The following is a 26,564-nucleotide window of genomic DNA, read 5'->3' as shown; positions in this document are numbered from 1 at the left end:
TTTTCGGCGATTCAATATCTTCTTTACACATGATTTATCACATATTTGTAAGACAAATCGTGTTAATTTGCAAAAGGTTACGATAAATGTAAGTGAAATATCAAAATATTGAAAAACAGACTCCGTGTCCCTTATGGGCAACCGTAGTTATGAACTCAAATGAGGGCAATACAAGATATTGAGAACAGATGACCATCTATCTAGCTCTAACATAAGAAAAAGAAACAAGCACATTAGACTTGCAGACAGATCTCCAGTCTGTTGGGCAGTAGTCTCGGAGTTGGAAGGGGATGAGTTGGCTTCAAACTCGCATGAAGAGAGAGGTTTCGAGAGAGCAGAAAGTAAGGCACAGCGCAGAAAGCGCCCTACGTCTTTCAAATCTTATGGTAGAGGCTATAGTCCTCATCCTTCTGCAAATTTCCCTAATCCTAACAGCGAATTACCTTGACAGGCCCCTCAGGTTCAGCAGAACCAGCCCTTTTGTTTTCAACCTTGGAAAACACTACTTCCAAACCAACAATGCTACTTTTGCGGAGACTTCGGGCACTGGAGAGCCACATGTCCCTTTGCAGCCGCCCAGAGGTCATCACAGTCAAGTAATGTCAACCCACCACAAGGACTTCAGCCTGCAGAGGAGCAGTGATTACTCAGGGGATCAGACCTCAAGCAGAAGTATTCAAAGAAAAACTAGCATGGATTTGCCACAGGTCTCCCGTTCAATCTCAAAACAGCCTAGTAGTAGGTCACAGCTTGATGTTTCACAGCTTGAAGGTTACAGCATCCCCTTTGTGGCATCGCCTCCCTTGTCTTGTAGTACGAACAAGGCTTCTGCTGTAAAACATAGCGACTTTGTCTCCAGGATTTCATGTTAAACAACTATTATTGAAGTCATAGACTCACCTCAGGTTGTGAACCCCCTATCAGTTTCAATTCAAAGCTCTGGTAAGGAAAGGTTGATTTTAGACTTAAGAATTGTAAATAAATATGTTTGGAAAGATCTTTGGGGATTACAAGGTTGCTTTGGATTTCGTTAAGACCTTGTGGATGTATGTACACGAATGATCTTAAGTCTCGGTATCACCACATAGATATTCACCCTAGTCAACACAGGCTTTTCTTGGTCAGTTGAAAGTCTACACAACGTTTTTATTGTTTCACGGGGCGGTCGGGTAGCCTGGTGGTTGAAGCGTTCGCTCGTCACGCGGAAAACCCGAGTTCGATTCCCGACATGGGTACAATGTGTGAAGCCCATTTCTGGTGTCCCCCCCGCAGTGATATTGCTGGAATATTGCTAAAAGCGGCGTAAAACCATACCCAAGTTGAGATAGAAAGCAAAGTCCAGATGACCCCCTGTGTTTTTTGGAACTGGATTCTGGAGAGATAATGTTTACCCAGTTTTGACTGTTTTCTCAGATGCTAGTTCCAAGGGCTGTGCTGCTCATATACAGAATTCTGACCGGGTATTTCGGTGTTTATGGGACGAGGATCAAGTGGGCAAGAGTTGCTTCTATTGGTAGTTTCAATTCATCTTTACAGGAGCTTCCTATGTCTCTGTTCACTGTGGTTAGGATGCATAACAGACTCTTCGTTTCGAAAAGAGCAATTTTTGTTACTTGACCAGTGAGTATTCTTTCGCTTCCAACAGCGGTCTTCTAGTTTTCAAGAATATTTTTTGTTTAAGTTGATTTTGTATCTGAAATTATTATGATTTGTTGTTTAACGCCGCACTCAGCAATATTCCATCTATATGATGGCAGTCTGTAAATAATCGAGTCTGGACCAGACAATCCAGTAATTGACATCAAGAGCATCGATCCACACGATTGGGATAGATGACTTGCATCAACCAAGACAGCGAGCCTGACCACCCGATCCTTTTAGTCGCCTCTGATAAGCATAGTAGCCTTTTACGGCAAGCATGGGTTCCTGAAGACCTATTCTATGCCCGATCGGGTCAAATGTATTATGAAGAATTTTCGTGAGCCTAAATATTTTTTTCTACTTTTGTTTATATTTAAGATTTTACAAAACACAAAACTATTTTAAGTCACAACAAGTATTTGTCACAAAGTGACGAAATGTCCCCCGCCTGTATATACACCATAGTACCAAATATGAAGACAATCCTGCGATTAGTTCTTAAGATATCGCGGCAACACCGTTTTCCAACTCCAAAAGCAGATTTGCCTGCTGTGACCTTGAAAATGGGGTCAAGGTCACCAAAACCGACTGGTGTCTTTATATACACCATAGTTCCAAATATGAAGACAATCCTGCGATTAGTTCTTGAGATATCGCGGCAACAAACAGGTGGGACAGACGTACGGTCGTGAATACTATATCCCCCGCTTCGCGCTTTCGCGCGGCGGGGGACAATTAGAAGGGATGGTGAATGTTCATATATGTAAGGTAGGGAGAATTTACAACACACAAAGTATGTAAAAAATAGGACATACTGTGTTTCTCATGAAATATCATGTTTCTCTCATCTTGTGACGGGGAAAAGTAGATATTTGAAATATCCTCTATATGTCACAGCATGTCAGCTCAATGGGGGGGTGGGGTGAGGGGGAGCCCAAAGTGAAGCATGTCTCAGATGTTTACCACTTTGGTGAAAACCAACGAGGACAGGTATGAGGCTGACAAACCAAGAATCACAATCAGGAAGAGTGATAGGGCCTTTGCCTTCATGGGTGACCCAGTCATACAAGACCTTAACCAGAAAACGTCACAAATGTAACACAATCAGCAGTAACTTTATAACCAAATTTAATTTAATTTCACCTTACATTTGATAGATTTCACTTTAAACAAGAATTAGTATATATTTAGTAATATCAGATTTACAGGAATTGGAATAAAACAAAGAAACATGTAAATTGTATATAGGCCTAAAATATCACATTTGTGTTTGGGAACACAAGCACTGAACTGCCCTAAAGAGTATTGACAAACTCCAACATTCAAATAGCCATATTTACAAATACGTTTTCTGAAATCTTACAATTCGTAAAGGTCGTAATAAACCCCAGCCCAAACTTCGATTAAGTGAAAAAAAAGGATGACACTTGTAAGGTTTGAAAACATGATTAAAACATCATATCCTTATATAAACATTAGATTTACCATTTTATTGACCAAATCAGCAAAACAACCTTTAAAAGTATTATACACTGGGAATAATTTCAAATTTGGATTTTGGGGGGAATTCCAAGTAAAATGTGACATTTTCAATCAAAAACTGCCTTAAAAATTTAATATATGATACCTTAACTGAAAACCTACGTCGATATCTTTAAGATAATGATGTTACATTTATGCGATAAAAATAAGAATTTTTTAGAAACACATTTTCACATTCAACCCTTGCTGGCACCAAAATGATATGTGTGTGGAGATAGGCAATGATGAAATAAAAACCATAAGCAATGATAAGGTGACTAGGTCTCACAAGTTCACGTCTTGGTTCACGACAACATAACTAAAAACTATTGGCAATAGATTATTTCGCAACTGTGTATACTATGTACAATCCAAATTGCACACTGAGATGGACTGAGACACGAGACCTTGCGAGACCTAAAACAATATATTACACTAGAGGTTTTGTTCTTTTGAGGCAGTCCAGGGTAGTGACAAGGGATGCAAGGTCACAGGTCATCTAGATAGAATACATGCTGTGCAGGATCGGCACCAACTTTAATAAAACCCCACTTGGACAGCATCTGCTAATCCGTGTAACTATGCCAGCTGTGACAACGCTACATTCATGGTCATAGAATAATATGTCAACACTTGCCTAAGGAAAACGAAGAATCACAGCCCTTTGCAACATCATAACAGCAAAGTCTAGTCGCCATCTCAGTGAACCATGCTCAAAAACAAATACTTACAAGAAACAAAACTGTTACATCAAGTTAGGTTTGAAATTTGTTTCTGGGACTAAAACTTTACAAATGCTAAGACTGTAAGAAACAGACAGAAAGACGACAGGATATAAAGGTATTGTTCTAACGTGAGGCAACGCCAAGTTCTTATTTAGGAGGCACTACCCTCATACCCCGAAAATGTAGTCACAAATTACTAATGCCACTTTAAGCACAGCTAATTATGTCTTTTGCATGATAAAAACTTTCAATTTAGTATGTGTTGTACATGCATTTGGAAAGGACACACAATGAGATAAAATGCTTGAAGTTATATTATAGGAGTAATGACCGTCATAGCATTAAGCAGGCTTGGGTTTCCGTTCCACTGTCATCAATGTGAACGTGCAGGCTGGCAGTTGAAGCACTGACATCCAGAACACATCCATGCTGTTGTCAGCACCAAGTATCACCACACTGGCTAGATGTCTGTATCTTCACATCCCATGCGTAGGTGGAGGTGTTGACAGCAATGCAGCAAATGCAGTGATGGCGTAGTTCATAAGTTAATAAATAGAAGCATCATGTGTGATCTGGAACGCCCAAAGAAGGCACCTCCCTTTCGGCTATGTACAAAACCCTTCCCAACTCGACTTGTAAAGCCGGAAAGTTGCAGTGAAGACAGTTTCGGTATCAATAAGTACACTGTAGAAAGTCACTGTATATTTGTGACACAGTACATCACTGATGTGCTTATAAGTCATCACCATATAATCATACTAGAAGCCCCAACCATGCACTGAATCTATTCTTGTTTTTTTTTCAAGTCACTGTTGGATCATCCTTCAAACAGGTGTGACTAGTTTTTCATTTTTTTCCCCTGTCCATTTTAATTAGTTCCACAATGTGGTAGCTGTAACTGTTGATAAGGTAGAGTTCCCATCCTTCCTCCTGTCTTCAAATAGTGTTCTTTAGGTTCAGACTCAGTGTAACATAACTGTCCAGGAATGAGGTAAATATTGCCTTGGACAAAAATTCCACTGCAAGATCAAGGGTCACGACAGACCTGCATGGCTTGAAATGCGAGCATAAGTTTCACCTCAATGTTTTTTGTCAAAAGTTGGAATATGCAGATGAAGTCTGGAGACTTGAAACCAGAATTACCAAAGATCATTCACACAAATTTCCTAAATGGAAGCCGTCATCATTTTCGTACGTTCAAGTTTTTGGCTGCTTTTGCCATATCCTTGTGAACCTTCTTGGCAAGGTGCTCCTTGTATGAGAAGATATCAGAGTCCCACTTGGTGACCTTCTGGTGCTCACAGATCCAAATTTCCTCTGTAACCTGAGAAATACAAGCAAAATATGGACCTTAAGTTGAGAACATCGACTGGAAATACCATACATGTTACAGTCAAGAAAAGTGTGGGTTGTCATTCAGCTAAAAAAAAATACATCAGTTGAAACACAGGTCAACAGTACACAATAATAGTCAAATGCTATGATACAAGAGCACTTCTTTTCCCATAGAGTGAGTGAGTGAGTGAGTGAGTTGGGTTTAACGCCGCTTTTAACAGTATGCCAGTTATATCACGGCGTGTCAACTTAATGTGGGAGGAAAGCATTTACCACTTCGGTGAAACCCACGAGCACGGGTATGGTGCTGACAAACCTAGAAACATAATCAGGGCTAACCGGGATTCGAACCCACAATCATAGGTTTCTGGCGTGCCCAAGAGACGCAACTCTGCACAGCGAATTGCGGCGCCTTAGACGACTGGGCCACCCGTGGCCCCCTTTTCCCACAGACCATTCCTAGTTTGACACTGCAGTCACCAATACTCTAGCCATATAATAGAAGCCTGTCTGAGACAGTCGTTTATAGGACAAGTCATTCTGCCATGGAGTTAAAACTGCAGCTGCCAGACATGGAACTGATATAGAACATTTTATAAGAGGGTCTATACAGGTGGGAGACATAATAAAAATAAATATTTTTATGTTTGATATATTTCTTTTCCAACTGAATGGCCTTAGGTATACAAAACTAGCAGATTACAGAATGACACAAGAGATACGAAATGATAAGGCCATGTAACTGGAATACCCGGGTAACTGTCAGTGCTTTTTGAGCATGTGTGAGATTCAAGACCACAAAAGGAAACTTAACATTGTTTTCCATTTTCCAGGCTTCTGTATCTCAAGTCACTAACTTGAAAACAAACAACAATGCAGTCAGTACCTTACAACTGTCACCGAATATATTCCAGTTGTTATAAAAAGTTTGAGTGCTTCATCTTCCAAACCAACGAAAGCATTCCCCATCCATCAAACAGAGACCAGCAACCAATGCTTGCTGTAAAAGGTGGCTAGTGGGCTCGGATGGTCAGGCTCGCTGACTTGGTTGATGCATGTCATCGCATCCCAATGCACAGACCGATGCTCATGATGTCAATCACTGGATTGTCTGGTCCGGACTTGATTAGTTACAGACTGTCGTCATATAGCTGGACTATTGCTGAGTGAGGCGTTAAACAACAAACAAAGAAACCAGTCATGAAGAGAATCCCTCCTACCTGTGATATAAGCCTGAAGTCGTGACTGACGAGGATCATTCCACCATCAAACTCATTAATGGCGTCGGCAAGTGCGTCAATGGTCTCCAGATCCAAGTGGTTGGTAGGTTCATCAAGCAGCAGCAGATGAGGACACGACCAAGCCAACCAGGCGAAGGTCACACGGCATCTCTGACCATCAGAAAGGTTCTTGATGGGACACACCTGAAACACAACCAATAGTGTTGTAAATAACAAATCAAACACTTTTGATAAAGTGATAAGTCGGATGACTTTAGAGTGAGTAAATGTTGCTTTAAGCTGCATCAGCAACATTCCAGCTATTTGCGGCTATGACACAGATTCCATAAAGCTATAACTCACATTCATTAGGCCCTACAGATTTTTCTACATGGTTTACAGATAAAATTCGATAAAAATCCTTAAAAACAGTATTGCAAGTTACATTTTCTATGATGCTAAAAGTAAAAATCGTTGATCATAACATTATTTTTTTTATATCCAATGGTCAAGTTTCATCAAACCAGCTGTTAGCATACTACACAGTACAGCCAGACAACGGCTGAGCGGCCATCAGCATCCACTGGACCAACCTATCAGCCCTGTAATAACAGTTCATCTGCTTGAAAATGATCATGCAATTGCAATAGTGTCTCTACCTGTTGTAGTCCGGTGAGACCGAAGCGTCCGATGATCTTCCTCATCTCCTCCCTATCCTTGATGTCAGGGTAGCACTTCATCATGTAGTCCAGGGCGGACATTTCCACGTCCAGTTGGTCATGGAGATGCTGGACAAACAGAAGTGAGAGTGAGAGCGTGTGTGGGTTAAACGCCGCTTTTAGCAATATTCCAGCAATATCACGGTTGGGGACACCAGAAATAGGCTTCACACATTGTATCAATGTGGGGAATCGAACCCAGGTCTTGGGAATGACAAGCAAACGCTTTAACCATTAGGCTACCCCAACGCTCTAAGGGAGTTAGTGTGAAAGTTGTTTGGACATCATCAGAACAGTCAGACCACAAGGCGAAATCACAATCATCTTATCCTCTTGATGTTGTCACAGTAACAATTTGTTTGCACAAAGCCTATGAAAAGCTGATCATAAGGACCAGATCTGAAAATATTTACAGCATTGGTTGGTTGGTTGGTTTGTTGTTTAACGCCACACTCAGCAATATTCCAGCTATATGACGGCGATCTGTAAATAAATCGAGTCTGGACTAGACAATCCAGTGATTGATATCATGAGCATCGATCCACGCAATGTCAGAGAGCCTGACAACCCGATCCCGTTAGTCGCCTTTTACGACAAGCATAGTCACGTTTTACGGCAAGCATGGGTTGCTGAAGACCTATTCTACCCCGGATCTACACTAACCTATATCACACAAGGTATAAGCATTCTAATAGGTAGTCAAAAGACATTCACTGACAAATCTGATTGCACAACCTAAGACTGGTACAATTTCATGAATTCATAGGAAAAGGTTTCAGCTTCTGTTTGTTTCGAAGGTGATCACCAACGGGATTGCAGGTAGGCAGGCCATGCCATCACCTCACTAAATCTTTTAGTCCAGTGAACACGTAATGAAAGCATGGGTAGATCACACCAAGTGTAAGCTGGTCCGCCTCATTTATTACCTGGTGGTATCTGCCGATCTTCAAGTGCGAATGTCGACGTATCAAACCCTCTGTTGGCACAAGCTAAAATAAAAATAATAATAAAGATAAAAGTTAAAATTAAAAAAAAAAATAAAATCATCATCGTCCATTTGTATGACACTTTTTCCATGATGGATATCATGCTCCAAGTGTATTATTACCCTGATCAATGGGCACTCAATTTTCATTCTCAGCTCCCTGAGGAGTATACAACCCAAACTGCCTTGGAGGCGCTATAAGGTTAACAGCCACATGTCCATCTCATCCTACCGGGTACCCATTCACTGTTTGGTGCACAGAGGCACATTTCGAACAAAGTCACTTTCCCAATGAGACACCACATATTCTATGTGCTTTAGTGTGGGGCAGGAGTTGAGAAACTCTCAGGAGCCAAGCTGCCGAACACGGCCACCCATCCAAGGGCTCGCTGCGAACAATATTGCTTGACTTCACCTGATTTGTGACTCTGCACTGTACACAGTACCACATGCCACCATGTGAACCACGTGAACAACCAATTCAGTGGCAAGTAAAACTAGAGTGAGTATGGTTTCACACAGCTTTGAGCAATATTCAAGCAATATCACGGCAGGGGTCACCACAAATGGACTTCACACATTGTACCCATGTCGGGAATCGAACCCAGGTCTTCGGCATGACGAGCAAACGCTTTAACCACTAGGCTACCCCAACGCCCCACTAGATGACTCTGTGAGAACATTATACCCAGAGTCATCTAGTGGCTCATTATTGCATGATGTAATGGGCTCACTTAAGGCGGTCAATGGACACATTCTAACAGGTGAGGTGAAATTGGGTTTAACGTCAGGCGTGCATGCTAGTCCGGACTGATGCTGATTTATAGTGCTAGTTCACTGAGATACCATGCTGCAGTTTAACATGAATACCCCTCTCAGACACAGTATACTGAATCAGAGCCGACCAGTACCATCTTTTAACGTCTTTTGCTATGACGCAGCCAGGAACTGAACCCGGGACCTTCTGCTCTCTGGGCGGACGCTCTACCACAAGACCACGGAGGCGGTCCACATTCTATAACATGATCTAAAATCCTCTTCACAGCCACAAGATTTAATTGCTAGTTAATCAAGAGAACAATCTTACATCTCCTGTGATCAGCTTGAGAAGAGTGGTCTTTCCTGCTCCATTGGGTCCCACCAAAGCCACTCTGGTATCCAAGTCAACGCCAAAGTCCAGATCTTTGTAGATGTGGGGCTGCACACACAAAGCATGCATTAATGCTAACACAATGTCAAATTCAACCATAAGCATTAGCAGCCCTAAATGAGCCTTACAAAATCACCTTTAATAAAATTTGTGTATCAAGCTAGTTTTTTTGTTTAACGCCGCACCCAGCAATATTCAAGCTACCGTATTCACCGTAAAAAGCGCCCCGCTCTAATAAGCGCCCAGGGCGATATTTGCTAATATATTGGCTAGTGAACAATCCCAATTAGCGGCCCTTCCGATTGTACACAAGACTTATTTATTCGTGTATAAATACACACAGACTTTTATTTTGTATCATTTCAGGCTGTCATAAACCAGGACATTTACAATCTTTCAACTTACAAAATTTTATTCTAATAAGAGCCCCCTATTTCAAATTTTGAGAGCGCCCTGGGCGCTTATTACGTTGAATACGGTATATGACGACATGGGAGGTGGTAAATCAGAGATCCCAGCTGCACCTATCAACACTACAAGGATGCAGAATAAAGACTGACCTTCTTGTCATTATATCTGAAGCTGACATGCTGCACCATGATGACAGGGGGTGGCAGTTTCCCACAGCTTGGGAAGTAGAATGACAGCGTCTGGAATACAGCAATGTCCAAGGTTTCAGTTGGATTATTTCATGGAAATCTCTTTCTATTATAAAGAGTGAAAAATTGGTTGGTTGGTTTGTTGTTTAACGCCGCACTCAGCAATATTCCAGCTATATGACGGTGGTCTGTAAATAATCGAGTCTGGACCAGACAATCCAATGATTGATATCGTGAGCATCGATCCACGCAATTGGGATACAATGACATGCATCAACAAAGTCAGTGGGCCTGACCACCCGATCCCGTTAGTCACCTTTTACGGCAAGCATCGGTTGCTGAAGACCTATTCTACCCCGGAATCTTCACGGGTCTGAAAAAAGAAGAGGGATTTCTGCAATAGTACATAAATCTAGGGACCCTAGACTAACATCTAGTCTCTGAAATGAACTATTTTACAGCAAAAAGTTGTTAAATTATAGTTATAAAATATAATAAAAAGGAAACCAGACACTTTCTTCATTTTCATACTGCAGTATACTAGACTTGCCAAATATTATAGACTTCTGTGGGCTGTATGGGACAAATTTGTTTCAGGGTCTGTGAGTGGAGTGGAGTGGAGTGGAGTGGAGTGGAGTGGAGTGGAGTGGAGTGGAGTGGAGTGGAGTGGAGTGGAGTGGAGTGGAGTGGAGTGGAGTGGAGTGGAGTGGAGTGGAGTGGAGTGGAGTGGAGTGGAGTGGAGTGGAGTGGAGTTAGAATGGTTTCACGCCTCTTAAGCAATATTCCAGCAATATCATGGCGGGGAACACCAGAAATGGGCTTCACACATTGTACCCATGTCAGGAATCAAACCCGGGTCTTTGGCGTGACGAGCGAACATTTTAACCACTAGGCTACCCGACCGCCCCCTGTATGACAGACAATAGGGACAACCAACGTGTTCACTTTTTCACAATTAGCGATATGGCAAAGACCTCATGACTTTTGTTCATAATTTCGATGACTGGTAGATGAGAAGGGAGACTCCTCAAACAGTGCATCCCACCTTGTCAGAGGTGACTCTCTCTGTGAGGCCTCCATCCACCATCTTTTTCAGCGTCTTTTCTTTGCTCTGCGCCTGGCGGGCCAACTTTGCACTGCCATGACCAAACCGAGCGATGTAGTTCTGAAAACAAACATTTCATTTCAGTCCCCTAATAGAGTCTGTGAAAACAGAGCCGTTTATGCCATGTAAAAATACCACTAGCGGCCGATAGTGCTGAAATATTGACAACGATTGGTCGTTTAACACTGCACTCAATAATATTCCAGCAATATTCAAGCTGTAAATAATCGAGTCATTAACAACAATTAACAAACTATTCACAACAATTCATCTACTGACCATGCCAATTTCTAATACAAAGTAAATATATTTACACAGAACAAATTCAATAAAACTGGGATCGAATTTGTATTAGCCACTAGTTTGGAATCAGAAAATAATCGCTACGGAAGTTTGACCATTGTACTAAGCGTCAATCTCCAAGGGAGAGAACTCTGTACTGAACCTCGGCCTTTTATGTCATCACGTTCCAAACTTTCAAAACATACTTATAATACGTTGAATCAAGGGTGCTTGCAGTTCAGTATTACACAGTAACAAGCACTTCGGTCAGTAGTGAACAGACATCACTATTGTTTGAGTGATTAATAAATTAACAGACCCTAGAACAGGCTGACCTAATCTTGGCATTCCAAAGTGCCTTTGAGAAGTAGTGTTTAATTATTACCAGGTTACACCTATGGATGTTCATTCCACAAAGGCCAGGCATTTGTATTTCTTGGTTTTACAGACTTATGTGAAAATGTTAAAATGTTTATAAAAAAATTAAAAGGCATTTCAGATTCTTCTTGTTCTTCTGTTATCTGAATATGATAGTGTTATATATGCAGTGTTAGCTAAGCTTGTCTTGAGGTGTAACCTATGGTAACCATGGCAACCTATTCATCTACTATAGGATAAAAAGTAAGTTTGCATTCAGCAAAATAAAGAAAGTACTTCTTTTCAAACAAATATTTGTGGATGCTTATCTCAGTTTGTCAGTAGTTTGGAATCAGAAAATAATCGCTACGGAAGTTTGACCATTGTACTAAGCATCAATCTCCAAGGGAGAGAACTCTGTACTGAACCTCGGCCTTTTATGTCATCACGTTCCAAACTACTGTCATAGACTAAATCCTGAACAGACCAACAGGGTCGTGTTATTGTGTGACAACCAAGGGGAGGTAACTCACCTTCATGTGGGAGATCTGATCCTGTTCCCATTTGTATCTCTTCATCTGGTTTTCTTCCAGCTCCATCCGGGTCTGCATGTAGGTGTCATAGTTGCCCTGATCAACAAGAAACAGACAATGAATCCACATGTCAGTCAGTGATTCTTAACACTGCAGCAGTCTCAGTCCAGCTGTATCCCAGCAGTCTTAATAGGTGAGGTGAAATGGGGTTTAACGCCGCGTCCAAGATTATTGCACTTATATAGCGACGTGCATGCACATGTATGTATGTGTGTGTGTGTGTGTGTGTGTGTGGTTGCTTGTACTAGTCTGGACTGATGCTGATTTATAGTGCTAACTCAAAGAGATGCCGCAGTCCTTGTTTTAGCCCCTTAATGCCGAGCGCCAGACAGGGTAACAACAAGAACCATCTTTTCACGTCTTTTGGTATGACGCGGCCGGGCATCGAACCACGGACCTTCTGCTCTCCGGGCTGACGCTCTATCACTAGACCACAGAGGCGGTCCTAGCAGTCTTAATAATTATTCCAGGTTTGTTTGTTTGTTTGTTTGTTGTTTGTTGTTTAACGCCATACTCAGCAATATTACAGCTATATGACGGTGGTCTGTAAATAATCGAGTCTGGACCAGACAATCCAGTGAATGACATCGTGAACAAAAATCGACGCAATTGGAATCGATGACATGCCTCAACAAAGTCAGTGAGCCCGTTAGTCGCTTCTTATGACAAGCATAGTCGCCTTTTACGGCAAGCATGGGTTGCTGAAGACCTATTCCAACCCAAGCCGTCATTGTAATAGTTCGTTAGCTCTTACAAGCCACAATGGTATACTAGTTGCAACTATTTAAAAAAAATCGAACAGATATCACATAAGTCAGAAAACTCAGTATTACAGTCAAATTTCAAACCTGTTGTGTGTTCATTGGCAGGAATTACAACAATTTCAGATTACAGTTACTTCCCTACAGTTCGAGTAGAGACGGGGAGGAAAATGGTCGACTTTGATATTGTCAGTAATAGTTCATTCATTTGTATAACTTTGATTAATATAATTATCAAGCCTTGAAGTTGGTATAATACTATTGACAAAATAACGCAATGGTGAAAATAGCCCCAAAAGTCACCCTTAATCCAGTCGGGAAAAGGCAAACCAGTGGTTGACAGCATAACAACATGGAGACATGCAGTCGGGTAACCATGGTAACCATACCACACCACCAGCCACACATTGCGACCAACCAATCCTCATCAACAGGCTAACACAACAAGCATTGGGTGTTGAATCCCTATGGGTCAGACAACATTAAGACTGTGTACATCTCTGCGCTTACACCATAGTACTTGAGTTTGTTGAGCTGCATGTGCACGATGTTGGTACAGACGCCGTTGAGGAAGTCCTGAGAGTGGGAGATGATTATCAGGATACGTTTGTAGCTGGAATCAAATAGAGCGCAATTCACACACTTGGAACCAATCAAATATCACTTAAATCACTGGGATTCTGTGTTAGTGTTAGTCACTCTCCTACCCAGAGTTCCATGCGGCCGATTTGTCACATCTTTCACAGTCCATTCAAGAAATTGCATATGCTTTTCATCCGTTTCATGTTTGACAAGTCTACACATTTTCATAAACAAATGTCAGGGAATGGTTCCCTTTCATTGAGAAAGTATGCAAATACGTAAAAATCTACTTGCGCGTTTGTCTACAAACAAGAGAAAAGTCCGGTCACGTGATATGCAAATTAGCCTGTGGCAGTGGTGTTATGCTGAGTCACCACTGCGACGGAGTGTGAATGTTAGTCCTTCCTGAATGTTCCTAGTGTCGGCCAGCAACCTAGAACCCTGATGCCATGTCCTTGCCTCACATACGAGGGACGTTCAATACGTTTTGCAACTTCAATATAAGACCAAGTCGCAGAATATCTTTCATATTGGTCATCCTGGAAGCATCTTCCACGTAGGGCAGATTTCATTTGCCGGAACAGGAAATAGTCACTGGGGGCTAAGTCTGGGCTGTAGGGTGGGTGGTTTACTTGTTCGAATCCACATTCACATATGGCGGCCTGTGCATTTCTCGACTTGTGAACTGGAGCGTTGAAATGAAATCTGCCCTATGTGGAAGATGCTTCCAGGATGACGAGGACATAAGGGGTGCCACAGAGGCGTGGTCGGAGGGCCAATTTTAGGATTTCTATAAAAGTGGTATTAAAAGCTTGAAGGACAAATGGAATAAGTGTATTGAGGTGAATGGAGATTATATTGAAAAATAAAAGTGCAAAAGATATTCTGCGACTTGGTCTAACATTGAAGTTGCAAAACTTATAGAACGCCCCTCGTACTTCTGAATACCTGGACCCAGTTCCACAAAGCAGTGCAAAGACAATTGTACAGAGCTCCAGATAAGCTTTTGGTGTTGTTGGTATTTTACCCATGCATTTTAAGATCATTGGGTATCAGTAATTCTATCTGGGTAATCAAATTTCTGTTACCCACTAGTTTTTACACATGTGGGTATTTAAGTTAAATATTTAAAAACACTATACATCTAGTCCCTGCAAACTGGTGTCGTGTGGGTTCGAGAGCTTTATACTCAAAAATACCACAATACTTCCACAAGAAAGTGTGATGGCAAATGATCATGATGTAACTGTCATCGTGGAGTTGGGCAAGGTTGACGGAATGCCCGTTTATAATTTCAAAATAAGTTGCTGATTTGCTAATCGAATATGCAGGGTTACTTCACAATATTTTGATGATACGCACAAGTTTTATTTTTGTAGCGTATCTGTAATGTAAATCTTACCTGGCTAGTTCATGCTCCAGCCACACACATGCATTAAGATCCAGGTGGTTGGTGGGCTCGTCCAACAGCAGCAGGGCTGGTTTGATGTACAGGGCACGAGCGAGAGCTATGCGCATACGCCAACCTCCGGAGAAATCCTTCACCTAAAGCATAAGCAGTCACAACTGTCATGTTTGTTCAAGATTTGGTTATGAGAGCACCAGTTGGGTTTAACCCTGCTGACAGTATTTCAGTTATATCACAACGTGTCTACTGCAAGTGATGCACGTTTCTCATTTTGGTGAAGCCAAAGTGTTTGGTGCTGACAAACCTATCAACATAACCAGTAGGGGAGGGACGATACACCGGTGCATCGTGACTTTTCATTTCCCGGCATAAGTATTGATCAAAGTCACACACTAAGTAAATATAATCATACTTAACATAGTGAGCGAGTGAGTATGGTTTTACGCCGTTTTTAGCAATATTCCAGCAATATCATGGCAGGGAACACCAGAAATGGGCTTCACACACGTGGGGAATCGAACCTGTGTCGTCGGAGTGACGAGCGAACGCTTCAACCACCAGGCTACCGACCGCCCCTCATTCTTAACATAAATGTTTGATTTAGCAACTGTTACAACTGTACTGTGATACATGTCGGATTGCAAGTTGGTATAGTATGCCAGGCCTATATAATCAGAAAATCTGGGACTCGGGATCATACGTTTCTGGCACACCGAACATGCTAAAGAACGCACCTCTGTACAATGAATTCTGGCACCTTAGATGACAGCACAAAAGATGTTTGACTCGCCTTCAACATCAGGGATTAAACAATTTGAAACAAGAAAACAGTGTTATCACTATCCTCTGCCATGGTGACCAGTAGAATTTTGTTTGTTCAAGCAGTAGTGAATTAACTTTTTTTAAAAGTCCTATAAAGCCTTAAGAAGAGATAGGCACTAGGGTCGCTTTATGTCATCACAAAACATGATTAAATGTGAAATTAATACACACAAAAGGCCACTTATCTGGAAAAAATAATTTATGGCACTTATTCTCAAACTCAGTCTTGATAAGTATCTCTCACATAAGCTAACTTCAGCAGTTTTTGAAAAAACTTGTCCCCATTGTAGACACTACGCACTTTGTTAAATAACATGGGTCATGAGTGAGTGAGAGTATGGCTTTACGATGCTTTTAGCAATATTTCAGAAATATCAAGGGAGGGCACATAACATGCAGTTAACACAGTAACAAATACATCTTGCATGAACATGAATATTTATCAGGATTCACCACTCGTGTAAAGTAATTTGACACTAAACATGCTCAATAAAGGGTTTTCTTTTTTTTCCAATTCATAATATTCGAAAGGAATACTTTTATTAAATGTACAGATCACTGAATGAAGATCCAGCTACAGCGATATAAAATACCTGTAAATATTACTCTGCACAGGTGTGTCAGCACAGGTATAGAGTTTTGAGTGAGTTTGGTTTTACGCCGCTCTTAGCAATATTCCAGCAATATCACAGCGGGGGACCCCAGAAATGGGCTTCACACATTGTACCCATGTCAGGATTCGAACCCGGGTCTTCGGCGTGACGAGGGAACGATTTAACCACAAGGCTACCCGACCGCACTGACAAGTGCGGATGTCTATACGGATAAGAAAAGTGATTCAGGAGTCATATTCAACAAAGATTCCATGTTTGATATTGAATGTACAAGCAATGTCACTTCATCAGAATCGTCCCAGAGGCTAGAAATTAAAATACTGTTACATTTTATGTCTCAGTGACAGCAATATTATCTCTTTGTTGTTGATTCTTTTCACACTACATAATTACGTGTTTGTTTATGTCATATTCAAATGTGCCACCAAAATATGCCTTAATATGTACAAGTGAGTGAGTTAGGTTTGACGCCGCTTTTTAACATTATTCCAGTTATATCACGGCGTGTCAGCTTAATGTGGGAGGCGTGACGAGCGAACGTTTTAATCACTAGGCTACTCGACCGCCCCTATAGAGTTTTGAACAAGTATGGCTACCTTTGTGTGCTGCATGTCCTTGGTGAAACCAAGCCCACTGAGGATGTAGCCAGCCTTTGTCACAGCGTTGTCAGCGTCCATCTCGTCCAGGCGCTCATACACGTCCAGTAGACGCTCATGGGACTCTGGACAGTGAGAGAGAAGGTATTGAGGTACACATAGTATGAATGAACGGGACACACATTCCTCACCAAAGTCTACAGCATCCTCCATTATCCATCATATTGTATCTCAATGACAATTACACTCTAAACACTGGTCACCATCAGGACCATATCTTCATTTCAAACTGATGACACAATATCCACCTAACTACAATACAGAATTTCTCTGAGTGTAATTTGACTTGACAAAATGAAAGATACTGAAGTGAAAGGACCCAGGGTATTTATATAAAAAAGAACAAAGATAGGATATACTGCACAACAAATTGTCTACAGTTTTTCCTACTCCATGAAATAGATCTAACCAGAAATCCTTTTGATTTATACTGAATTTCTGACTCCAAAGATTCCGACTAATTTACCTCACCTATTTGACATGTCTTCAATAACTCAAATAATTCCTTTTTAACAGGCACCAAGAGGTTGTTATCTTAATGGGAAATCCTATAGCCAAGGTTATTTTTACAATAAAGACCCTATGTAAGTATAATTCCTGTGATAGCTGCTGTCAGTTAGGCTGCACAACTGCTCCGGTGAAGCCCAGTAAATAGCATACCTGGGTCGTCTCTTGCTCCAAGTGTTTCAGCTTCCTTCTCAAGTCTCAATCTCTCCTCGTCAACTTCAATGACACTCTCAAGAGCTGTTTTTTCGCTTGGGGCCATCTCGCGACGCAACAGGAAGATGTCCACATGCTGAGGGACAGGTATCTCTCGTAGATCTAAAGCTGCGAGCAGCGTCGACTTGCCTGTGAAAATAAGTTGTCAGCACAGTGAGGGATAGAAATGTATTTCTGTTCAAGCAGGGAACGGGGCACTGACAAGGTTGCTTAGATGCACGCTTGTTAGTGTTTGTTAGGGCCAAACTAAAAAATGATCAACCTGAATAACACCAGCCTGTAAACAATCGAGTCTGGACTAGACAAACCAGTGATTGATATTGTGAACAATGTTTCATGCGGCAGGGGCCCAATGACACACTATCAACAAAGTCACAAAGACTGACCACCCAATTATTTGGGCACCACTTACAACCAGCATAGGTGGCTGGGCCCATTTCCCAACCTGGAATCACCAGATTCACCACAAGGGGTGTACACTTTGGAACTCAAATGTACCAACATGAACATGAAGCAGATTTTTTAATCCATCTTCTACCCTGTTTACAAAGTTTGACTTCTTCCTTTTCATTGAGACTGAATCCCCAAGTTTATCTTATGGCTGAATCATACTGTCTGTCAGCATGCTTGTATATTCATATGTTAGACAGATTTGTTTTGCTAGACATCATCATACTGGCTTTGTATTACACAAATAACAGTCATATTTGAAAAGAGGGTGTAATTTTCTAACTTACTCCAACTGTGCATAGCCATCAACTTCCCCAAATTACAATAAGTATTTAATAATTTTGTTATGACCTTCAGGAGTGGACACAAAACCCGGACAAATTTATGAATCGTCTACAGTTCCAAAACTTGATATCTTTTCTTGCTTAGTTGCTATTTTGACTACAGCAACTTTGGATAGTAAGAGCAGAGTGTCTCGATTGGACAGCTGCAACACTTTAGGCAGACTTCATACCAGTTTGTTTGTTGTTGTTTTACGCCGCATTCCGCAATATTCCAGCTATATGATGGCAGTCTGTAAATAATCGAGTCTGGACCAGACAATCCAGTGATTGACATCATGAGCATCGATCCACGCAATTGGGATCGATGACATGCATCAACCAAGTCAGCGAGCCTCACCACCCGATCCCGTTAGTCGCCTTTTACGACAAGCATAGTTGCCTTTTACAGCAAGTATGGGTTGCTGAAGACCTATTCTACCCCGGAATCTTCACGGGTCCTTCATACCAGTGGATAAACTAGTGGATAGACAAGACGAGTATGTACCAGATGGTGTAAGGCTGAATAATAGAAATCAGCACATTTGGACCTAATTACATACTAAGCCCACCCATGATGCTCTATACCAATTACGCAATCAACTGTAGTAGAACCGTTAATATCCGATTACAGATACACCCTGATTAGCTCCGCTCTCATGACACAATGTAGTTGATACATTCAGTAACACATGGATCATTGATGTTATACATTACATAAGCCTGGTAATTAGACAATCTTCACATGTACAGCTGACTCTCAAACAGCATGAACAGTGGTATATATTCCATGTCAATGACAAAATACATACATCATAACCAGGGATTTATCTACAGGGATGAGAATGTATATTTTCCTTGTCAGCTGAAACATCTTTGCAATGGTGCATGGTCCATAATTTGGATGTGTTTAGGGGGGAAGCCACATGATTTTAACAAATTTGTGACCATTAAAATTCGCACAAGATTCTCACCCCTCTTGAAATGATTCGAAACATAAGGGCAAGCAATATTGGGGAAAATTGGTGTGTTTTTAAAAAAGGGATTGTATTTGCTCAACATTCTTAAATTTGGAGGTATCTTAACATGAACATTGCATTTGACGCAATAGTGTGAAACTAAGCATTAAACCTGTTGAAGACTTTGATCGTACTTACTAGCCCTGTTGTCAGTGAAATACAAGTCACCTCTTACCACATCCACTGAGGCCAATGAGACCATATCGTCCCTATAGCTTACATCCACTGAGGCCAATGAGGCCATATCATCCCTATAGCTTACATCCACTGAGGCCTTATCGTCCCTAAAGCTTAAATCCACTGAGGCCAATGAGGCCATATCATCCCTATAGCTTACATCCACTGAGGCCATATCGTCCCTATAGCTTACTACATCCACTGAGGCCAATGAGGCCTTATCGACCCTATAGCTTACATCCACTGAGGCCATATCGTCCCTATAGCTTACATCCACTGAGGCCATATCGTCCCTATAGCTTAATCCACTGAGGCCATATCGTCCCTATAGCTTACTACACCCACTGAGGCCAATGAGGCCATATCGACTCTATAGCTTACATCCACTGAGGCCATATCATCCCTATAGCTTACATCCACTGAGGCCATATCGTCCCTATAGCTTACTACATCCACTGAGGCCAATGATGCCATATCGTCCCTATAGCTTACATCCACTGAGGCCAATGAGGCTGTATCATCCCTATAGCTTAATCCACTGGGGCCATATCGTCCCTATAGCTTACTACATCCACTGAGGCCAGTGAGCCCATATCGTCCCTATAGCTTACATCCACTGAGGCCAATGAGGCCGTATCGTCCCCAAAGCTTAATCCACTGGGGCCATATCGTCCCTATAGCTTACTACATCCACTGAGGCCAATGAGGCCATATCGTCCCTATAGCTTACTACATCCACTGAGGCCATATCCTCCCTATAGCTTACCACATCCATCGAGGCCAATGAGACCATATCCTCCCTACAGCTTACCACATCCATTGAGGCCAATGAGGCCATATCATCCCTACAGCTTACCACATCCATTGAGGCCAATGAGGCCATATCATCCCTACAGCTTACCACATCAATTGAGGCCAATGAGGCCATATCATCCCTACAGCTTACCACATCCATTGAGGCCAATGAGGCTATATCATCCCTACAGCTTACCACATCCATTGAGGCCAATGAGGCCATATCGCCGTCCCACGTTGAGCTCGAACTTGGTGTCCTGCAGCAGCTCCACACCATGGAAAGTGATGGCCAGGTTGTGGATGTGGACATCTCGACTGTCAGGATGCGAGGCCAACACACCTGTGCAGGAGCGGTACTTGGAGGCAAGGTCAAGGCCATCCAGACCATCAGTCACTTCACTCACACCATTAGCTGAAAATACAACATGAAACAGTGTCAGTCATTTCACTACTGGAAACTATACCGTTTCTATATATTTCGTGTTGTTTAATTGTGTGCTGAAATAAATCCCTGACCAAATTAATACAAGTGTCGAACCCTGGCTCAAAATGTGTCATGAAATCAATCCAACTAGCCCTCCCTTTGAACTTTAAAGACCCATCAGCAAGATCAGCTAACAATAACACCAAGACTGTAGGCTTAGAATCCCATGATATAGTGTGGGGTGGCAGCTGTTGATTGAATATTAACAAGTGAAGATCCGGGTTAGACTAGGTCCTCAGCAACCGATGCTTGTCATAAGAGGCGACTAACGGGATTTGGTGGTCAGGCTTGCTGACTTAGCAGATGCATGTCTTTGTATCTCTATTGTTTGGTTTGATGCTCATGTATCAATCACTGGATTGTTTGTTCCAGAATTGATTATTTACAGACTATCGTCATATAGCTGGAATATTGCTGTGTTAATCAACAAACAAATGAAATGAAAATGATCGTATCTGACCATTACAAAGTAACTTCAACTGCTTGACTTGGGGAACCTCCGTGAAATCAAAAGCTAGAAATACTAGACAGGTTTCCTACATGGGTGAGCAGTATTCTGCCTGGATAAAAGACTACTTGACCAGATTGCAAAGAACAAACATGCCGTCATAGACGGTTGGTGACTGTCGTAACTATTTGATGACCTTGTGTTGTTGTTTTTGGTTGGTTTGTTGTTTTACGCCGCACTCAGCAATATTCCAGCTATATACATGACGACGGTCTGTATATAATCGAGTCTGGACCAGACAATCCAGTGACTGATATCAAGAGCATCGATCCACGCAATTGGGATCGATGACATGCTTCAACCAAGTCAGTGAGCCTGACCACCCGATTCCGTTAGTCGCCTCTTACGACAAGCAAAGTTGCCTTTTACAGCAAACAGGGACAACCTTGTGTAGACAAACTGACCACACCTGACAAAAGGGCGGAATAAATATGTGTCACTTTATTAATGTGAGCAGGGGACACTCATTTTTCACATGAACTTCATGCTTGCCGTAACCTACTGATTTACAGTATACCAGCCATAACGTCATGATATCTATGAAATATGCACAGTAATCACGTCTAATGACGTAACCATAGTCCTGCACCATGACCGTGGAATATACTTATTTTATGGAAAAAAAATCAATCTAGAAATCATACAAAAGCAAGTCTAGCCAGCTCAAGCTAGCTCTATTCTGAAATCAGAATAGGGATTTTATTTTATTTTTAGAGTCAAGAAGGATATTGTGTAATATTAGATTTCAGAGACTAAATGTTAGTCTAACGTAACCAGTACAGGCTTCACTAAGCCTATGTACAACAATGATGCTGTCAGTGAGCCATCACGCCTCACTGTATATTCACAAGCAGACAGGCTGCATCCATTTCCAATTACCATGTCGCTTTCAGCATGATCAGCCATATACAGAACATTAGAATTATGATTATTCTCTGAAAAAATATAATTTTGAAAGAAACAAACAACTATCTAAATTGAAAAGGAACTCCAGTGAGATGGGAAATTCAGAGACTGAACCTGTAGAACATCCAGACTTGCTTCATTTGGGGTTTTAAGTTACAGCATTACAGTAAGCATTTTAAGGGCAGGGCGGAAGGGAAAAATGTATGATCCAGGGACTAAGACTAAAATGACATTCTGAACCAAGTTCAAAATTCACTAAAATGCACACAATAGATTAGTCGCCACCTTCCATTACAGGTATTAAACTAGTTTTATATATAATTCACAATACATTAATCCAATTTCAATTTGATGAATGGTAAAAGTGCCGCCATGCTGTACGTCCGTGTATGCCCTTGGCTCGGCCAGTTATGCTTCCTACCAGGAGAGTGGCAGTTCAGGCATACATCATGTACATCTTTCAGTAAGTACCATTACTAGTCCACAGCTGTTGCAGAAAATCAATAACTTCACCACTGGTTAATAATTACAAACTATCGTGACTATAGCTTGAAAAACAGCTTAAATCAATCTTAATTTGAGACGGGGAGTTGCAGGTACATGGTCAGTCATTTGCTTCAAATTTATGTTCCTTGTGAAAATATATCAATAAACAGCATAATTATTTCTGTTGCCATTCAGCCAACCGCTGGGCAGCACATTATCCTGCCTACTCAGCACTGTTCAAAGTGTCCAATGTAATTTTCCCTATTTTCACCTTATTATTAAGAACTGACTTCAAAGATATATTGAAATCAATTCTCATAACAAATAACTTCACAGACTGCTTTTATTAACAGAAAGATATTGTATTTGTAGACAATGATACGAAACCAGTGACAAAGTTCAGTGAAATTATGCAACACAAGCCTTGCCCACTTGCTATCAGCTTGTCAATCAGCTACTGAGTATTGCCTTATTTCATAGGTTAATGGAAACACAAAAAGAAAATGCTTAATAAACCAAAATCACCATGGAATCACTTGTAATTTACTGACCATCTTTATGCAAGAGAATTTTACTTGTTTTATTTTAGCTCATTAACAATGTTAAACGCATATGGCATCAAGCCTTCCAAAAAGCGACACTTTTTCAGCAGTCATGTAACCCTTGACCCCAGTTATATTGGCCAAATAGGAAAATGAACCATTTATGCAACCTTTTGGTGGGAATATTGATATGTATACTAGTATATTCAGTGCTTTACTTGATGCAGAAATGTATGTCCCTTACACACAAATATACAGAATGGAAGCAGAAAAATTATATATTGCATCCTAGAGGATGCACAAACATTCATTGTACACAATTCTTGACAAGAAATATAAAGGTCCTGTAAAATAATAATGATTTATCAAAATCTTATCATGCTTATATAGTACAGTATACTACATATAGAATACTAAACGAGCTCCCGTGTAATACCAATTTTATGAAACGAGTGAATAGTTGTGGTATCTGACGAAAGCAAGTCAGATACCACAACTATTCACGAGTTTCATAAAACTGGTTTTACAGGGGAGCGAGTTTAGTATTATATTTATTACTTGCCATTTATAACGTTTTTAGAATTATACTGTTGAGTATGAATAGGCTGACACCTACACGATCCACGGCATAGTCCAATTGAGTTTAACAGAATAATACTTCAAACACGTCAAAAGTTGAAACATATGAATTTAATACCACAAAACGGTCCACCTTTAGAATTCACAAAATTATCGTAGGGCTAAGACTATCGCAACTCACATACTTTAACTTAGACTAACGACTGTCGTTGCACTACAATATGATCGCCTTGTGAAACGGGCCTTGCACCTCAAAGTTTACAATAACGTCACAATACCTGATGACGTAATTTGTGGAATTTTGTTGCAAGATCCATCAGCGAAACAATGTCATGTGACGTCAGCCTAGCAACAAGGTTGCTGGGGTCATCAAGTGAAACACAGGTGTGGTGTTGGCACTAGAAACTTAACCAGGGTGAATATGGGATTCAAACTCATGATCATGGGTTTCTCGCAAATTGATTGATTGATTGTTGTTTAACGCAGCACTCGGGAATATTCCAGCTATATGACAGCAGTCAGTAAATAAACGTGTCTGGACCAGACAATCCAGCGATTGACTTTATGAACATCAATCCACACAATTGGGATATGATGACATGCATCAACCAGGTCAGCAAGCCTGAACACCCGATCCTGTTAGTCGCCTCTTACGACAAGCATGGGTTGCTGAAAAACTATTCTCTACCCGGTCCTCAGTTGTGTCTCGCATATTGAAGGGATGCAACTCTGCTCAGCACAAAATATCCTCAGATGGGCCATGTAATATTGATAAAATGTAGAAAAGACAAGGTTTCAACATGTTAAACTTAAAAGGCATATTGTTAGTGCAGTGTTTCTTGGTAAAGGTGTTTGTGTTGACATGATGCCGAGTAAAGTAAAATATGATGTGTGTTGAAGAAACAATGCTTTTAAAACAAATAAGATCCATACAAGGTGTAAATATCTAAATTCCATTGCTACCAAAACTGAAAAGTTTCATGCTTACCAGTAGCTCCATTTTTTACACCATTTTCTTCCCCATTCTCCTGGGGTTTCTTTCCACGGCTACGTTGAGCTTCCTTCTTCTTAGCATCACGCTTTTTCTTGGCGTCAGATGGCATTGTGATTGGGGTTTGTAAATCTCTGAAATCATATTCGACTTATAAATCAACTTCATACTGTGAACCATGGTATATCTCCTTCAGCATGTTTAGTATTAGAGTATCTGTTCAAAAATTTAAACTACTCTGACCATTAGTTCCTCATTAAGTTTGAACATTATAAAATTATTGATCATAATGTTATTAGCTTAACATTACTATCTTTGGGATATGTTGAAACATTGAGAGCACTTTATTTACCATGTTTACTGTGTTACTGAAATCTGAATAGATCATGTGAAATATTTACAGGTAGGTTAAGTAGGTTTTACTTCAACTCTTTCTGATGAATCTTGTCTATCACCATACTCACAAAAAAAGGACAAATAGCATGAATTGAGGCATTACTGACTCGACTATTTTCAAGGTGTCTTTCAGGCGTTACCTTGCTTATGGTGAACTGAATATTTACAGGGACCATTAAAAAACCAGTCCCCCAAATGAAAAATATCCGTCCAAAGAGCACTGAACATGCTCAAACATATCACTTCAGTAATCATATTCAATCGTTCCTAATTTAGTAAAAACTCCTAGATAACAAAACATATGGTGATAGGATTTCAAAGCAAAAATTACAGCTGACTAAAGAGACATTGAGTGTTTACTTTATTTTTCACTTATTTTGCCGACACGAATCTTGTGATAAAATAACGTCGAAGTAAGTTCACTGTCCTATTTCAAATAAAATAACAAAACTGAATACAAATTTACTCTGAAAAGAAGCCAGTGAGGCGCTAATATCCCACGTATTGTTATTCGCGACAAAGGACGTAGGTTTGTCACTAAGCATACAGGATAGAAACTATGACGTCATAACGGTATTTCACTACCACAGAAGATTGGTTTCCACAATATGGGAAGATATTTCTCGGTAACTAGGTTTCATAGTTACCAACAAAATTAGAATACAAATCAAGTTCGGTTAAAAAAACTAAACAGAACCCAAACTTGGTATTTCACAACGCCGGCATGGTATTCTGAATAAGCATTGAAATACGTCGTTTCTTCACAGGAAAAGAAAATGAAATTTTGCCTCACATACACAAAAATGGCTTATTACACTCAGCAGAACTATACAAAACGATTATTTCTTTGACTTTACCGACTAGTTTGAGAAACAAGCGTCTTACCTGTGAAATAAACGAACTAAAAGTGTGACAATCCCTGATCGACACCTGTGTAAGAGCGGGATGTCAACTCCACATGCTTCAGTACCGGAAGTGCATTCATACCGAAACTGTAAATAGGTTTTCTATATAACCCCCATGACAGTTTAATTGTATGTACGCTACAAATATAGATGGATATTTATGGCATGTATCTAATAAATGTTTTGGGTTTTTATTTTTGTAATTTAAACC

The 26,564-nt window shown here is 40.8% G+C and overlaps 1 protein-coding gene across 1 annotated transcript; it reads right to left on the bottom strand.

Moving 5' to 3' along the window:
• Positions 1–2,752: 2,752 nt before the first annotated feature.
• LOC124130889 (ATP-binding cassette sub-family F member 2-like) lies at positions 2,753–26,470 on the bottom strand. Its single transcript, XM_046493940.2, has 15 exons — positions 26,334–26,470; positions 25,050–25,186; positions 20,753–20,968; positions 17,736–17,924; positions 17,016–17,140; positions 14,978–15,120; positions 13,504–13,606; positions 12,173–12,268; positions 10,941–11,060; positions 9,857–9,946; positions 9,234–9,344; positions 8,088–8,150; positions 7,102–7,230; positions 6,443–6,646; positions 2,753–5,211 (listed from the first exon to the last, which is right to left on the bottom strand). The coding sequence occupies exons 2-15, from the start codon at positions 25,162–25,164 to the stop codon at positions 5,071–5,073; spliced, it is 1,845 nt and encodes a 614-aa protein (XP_046349896.1). The 5' UTR covers positions 25,165–25,186; positions 26,334–26,470; the 3' UTR covers positions 2,753–5,070.
• Between the last annotated feature and the right edge of the window lie 94 nt (positions 26,471–26,564).

Source organism: Haliotis rufescens, unplaced genomic scaffold (genome assembly GCF_023055435.1).
Source record: "Haliotis rufescens isolate VD_foot unplaced genomic scaffold, xgHalRufe1.0.p SCAF_10, whole genome shotgun sequence".
NCBI lineage: Eukaryota > Metazoa > Mollusca > Gastropoda > Lepetellida > Haliotidae > Haliotis > Haliotis rufescens.
The sequence above is the reverse complement of the archived record's forward strand: the minus strand, read 5'-3'. Positions and strand labels throughout refer to the sequence as shown.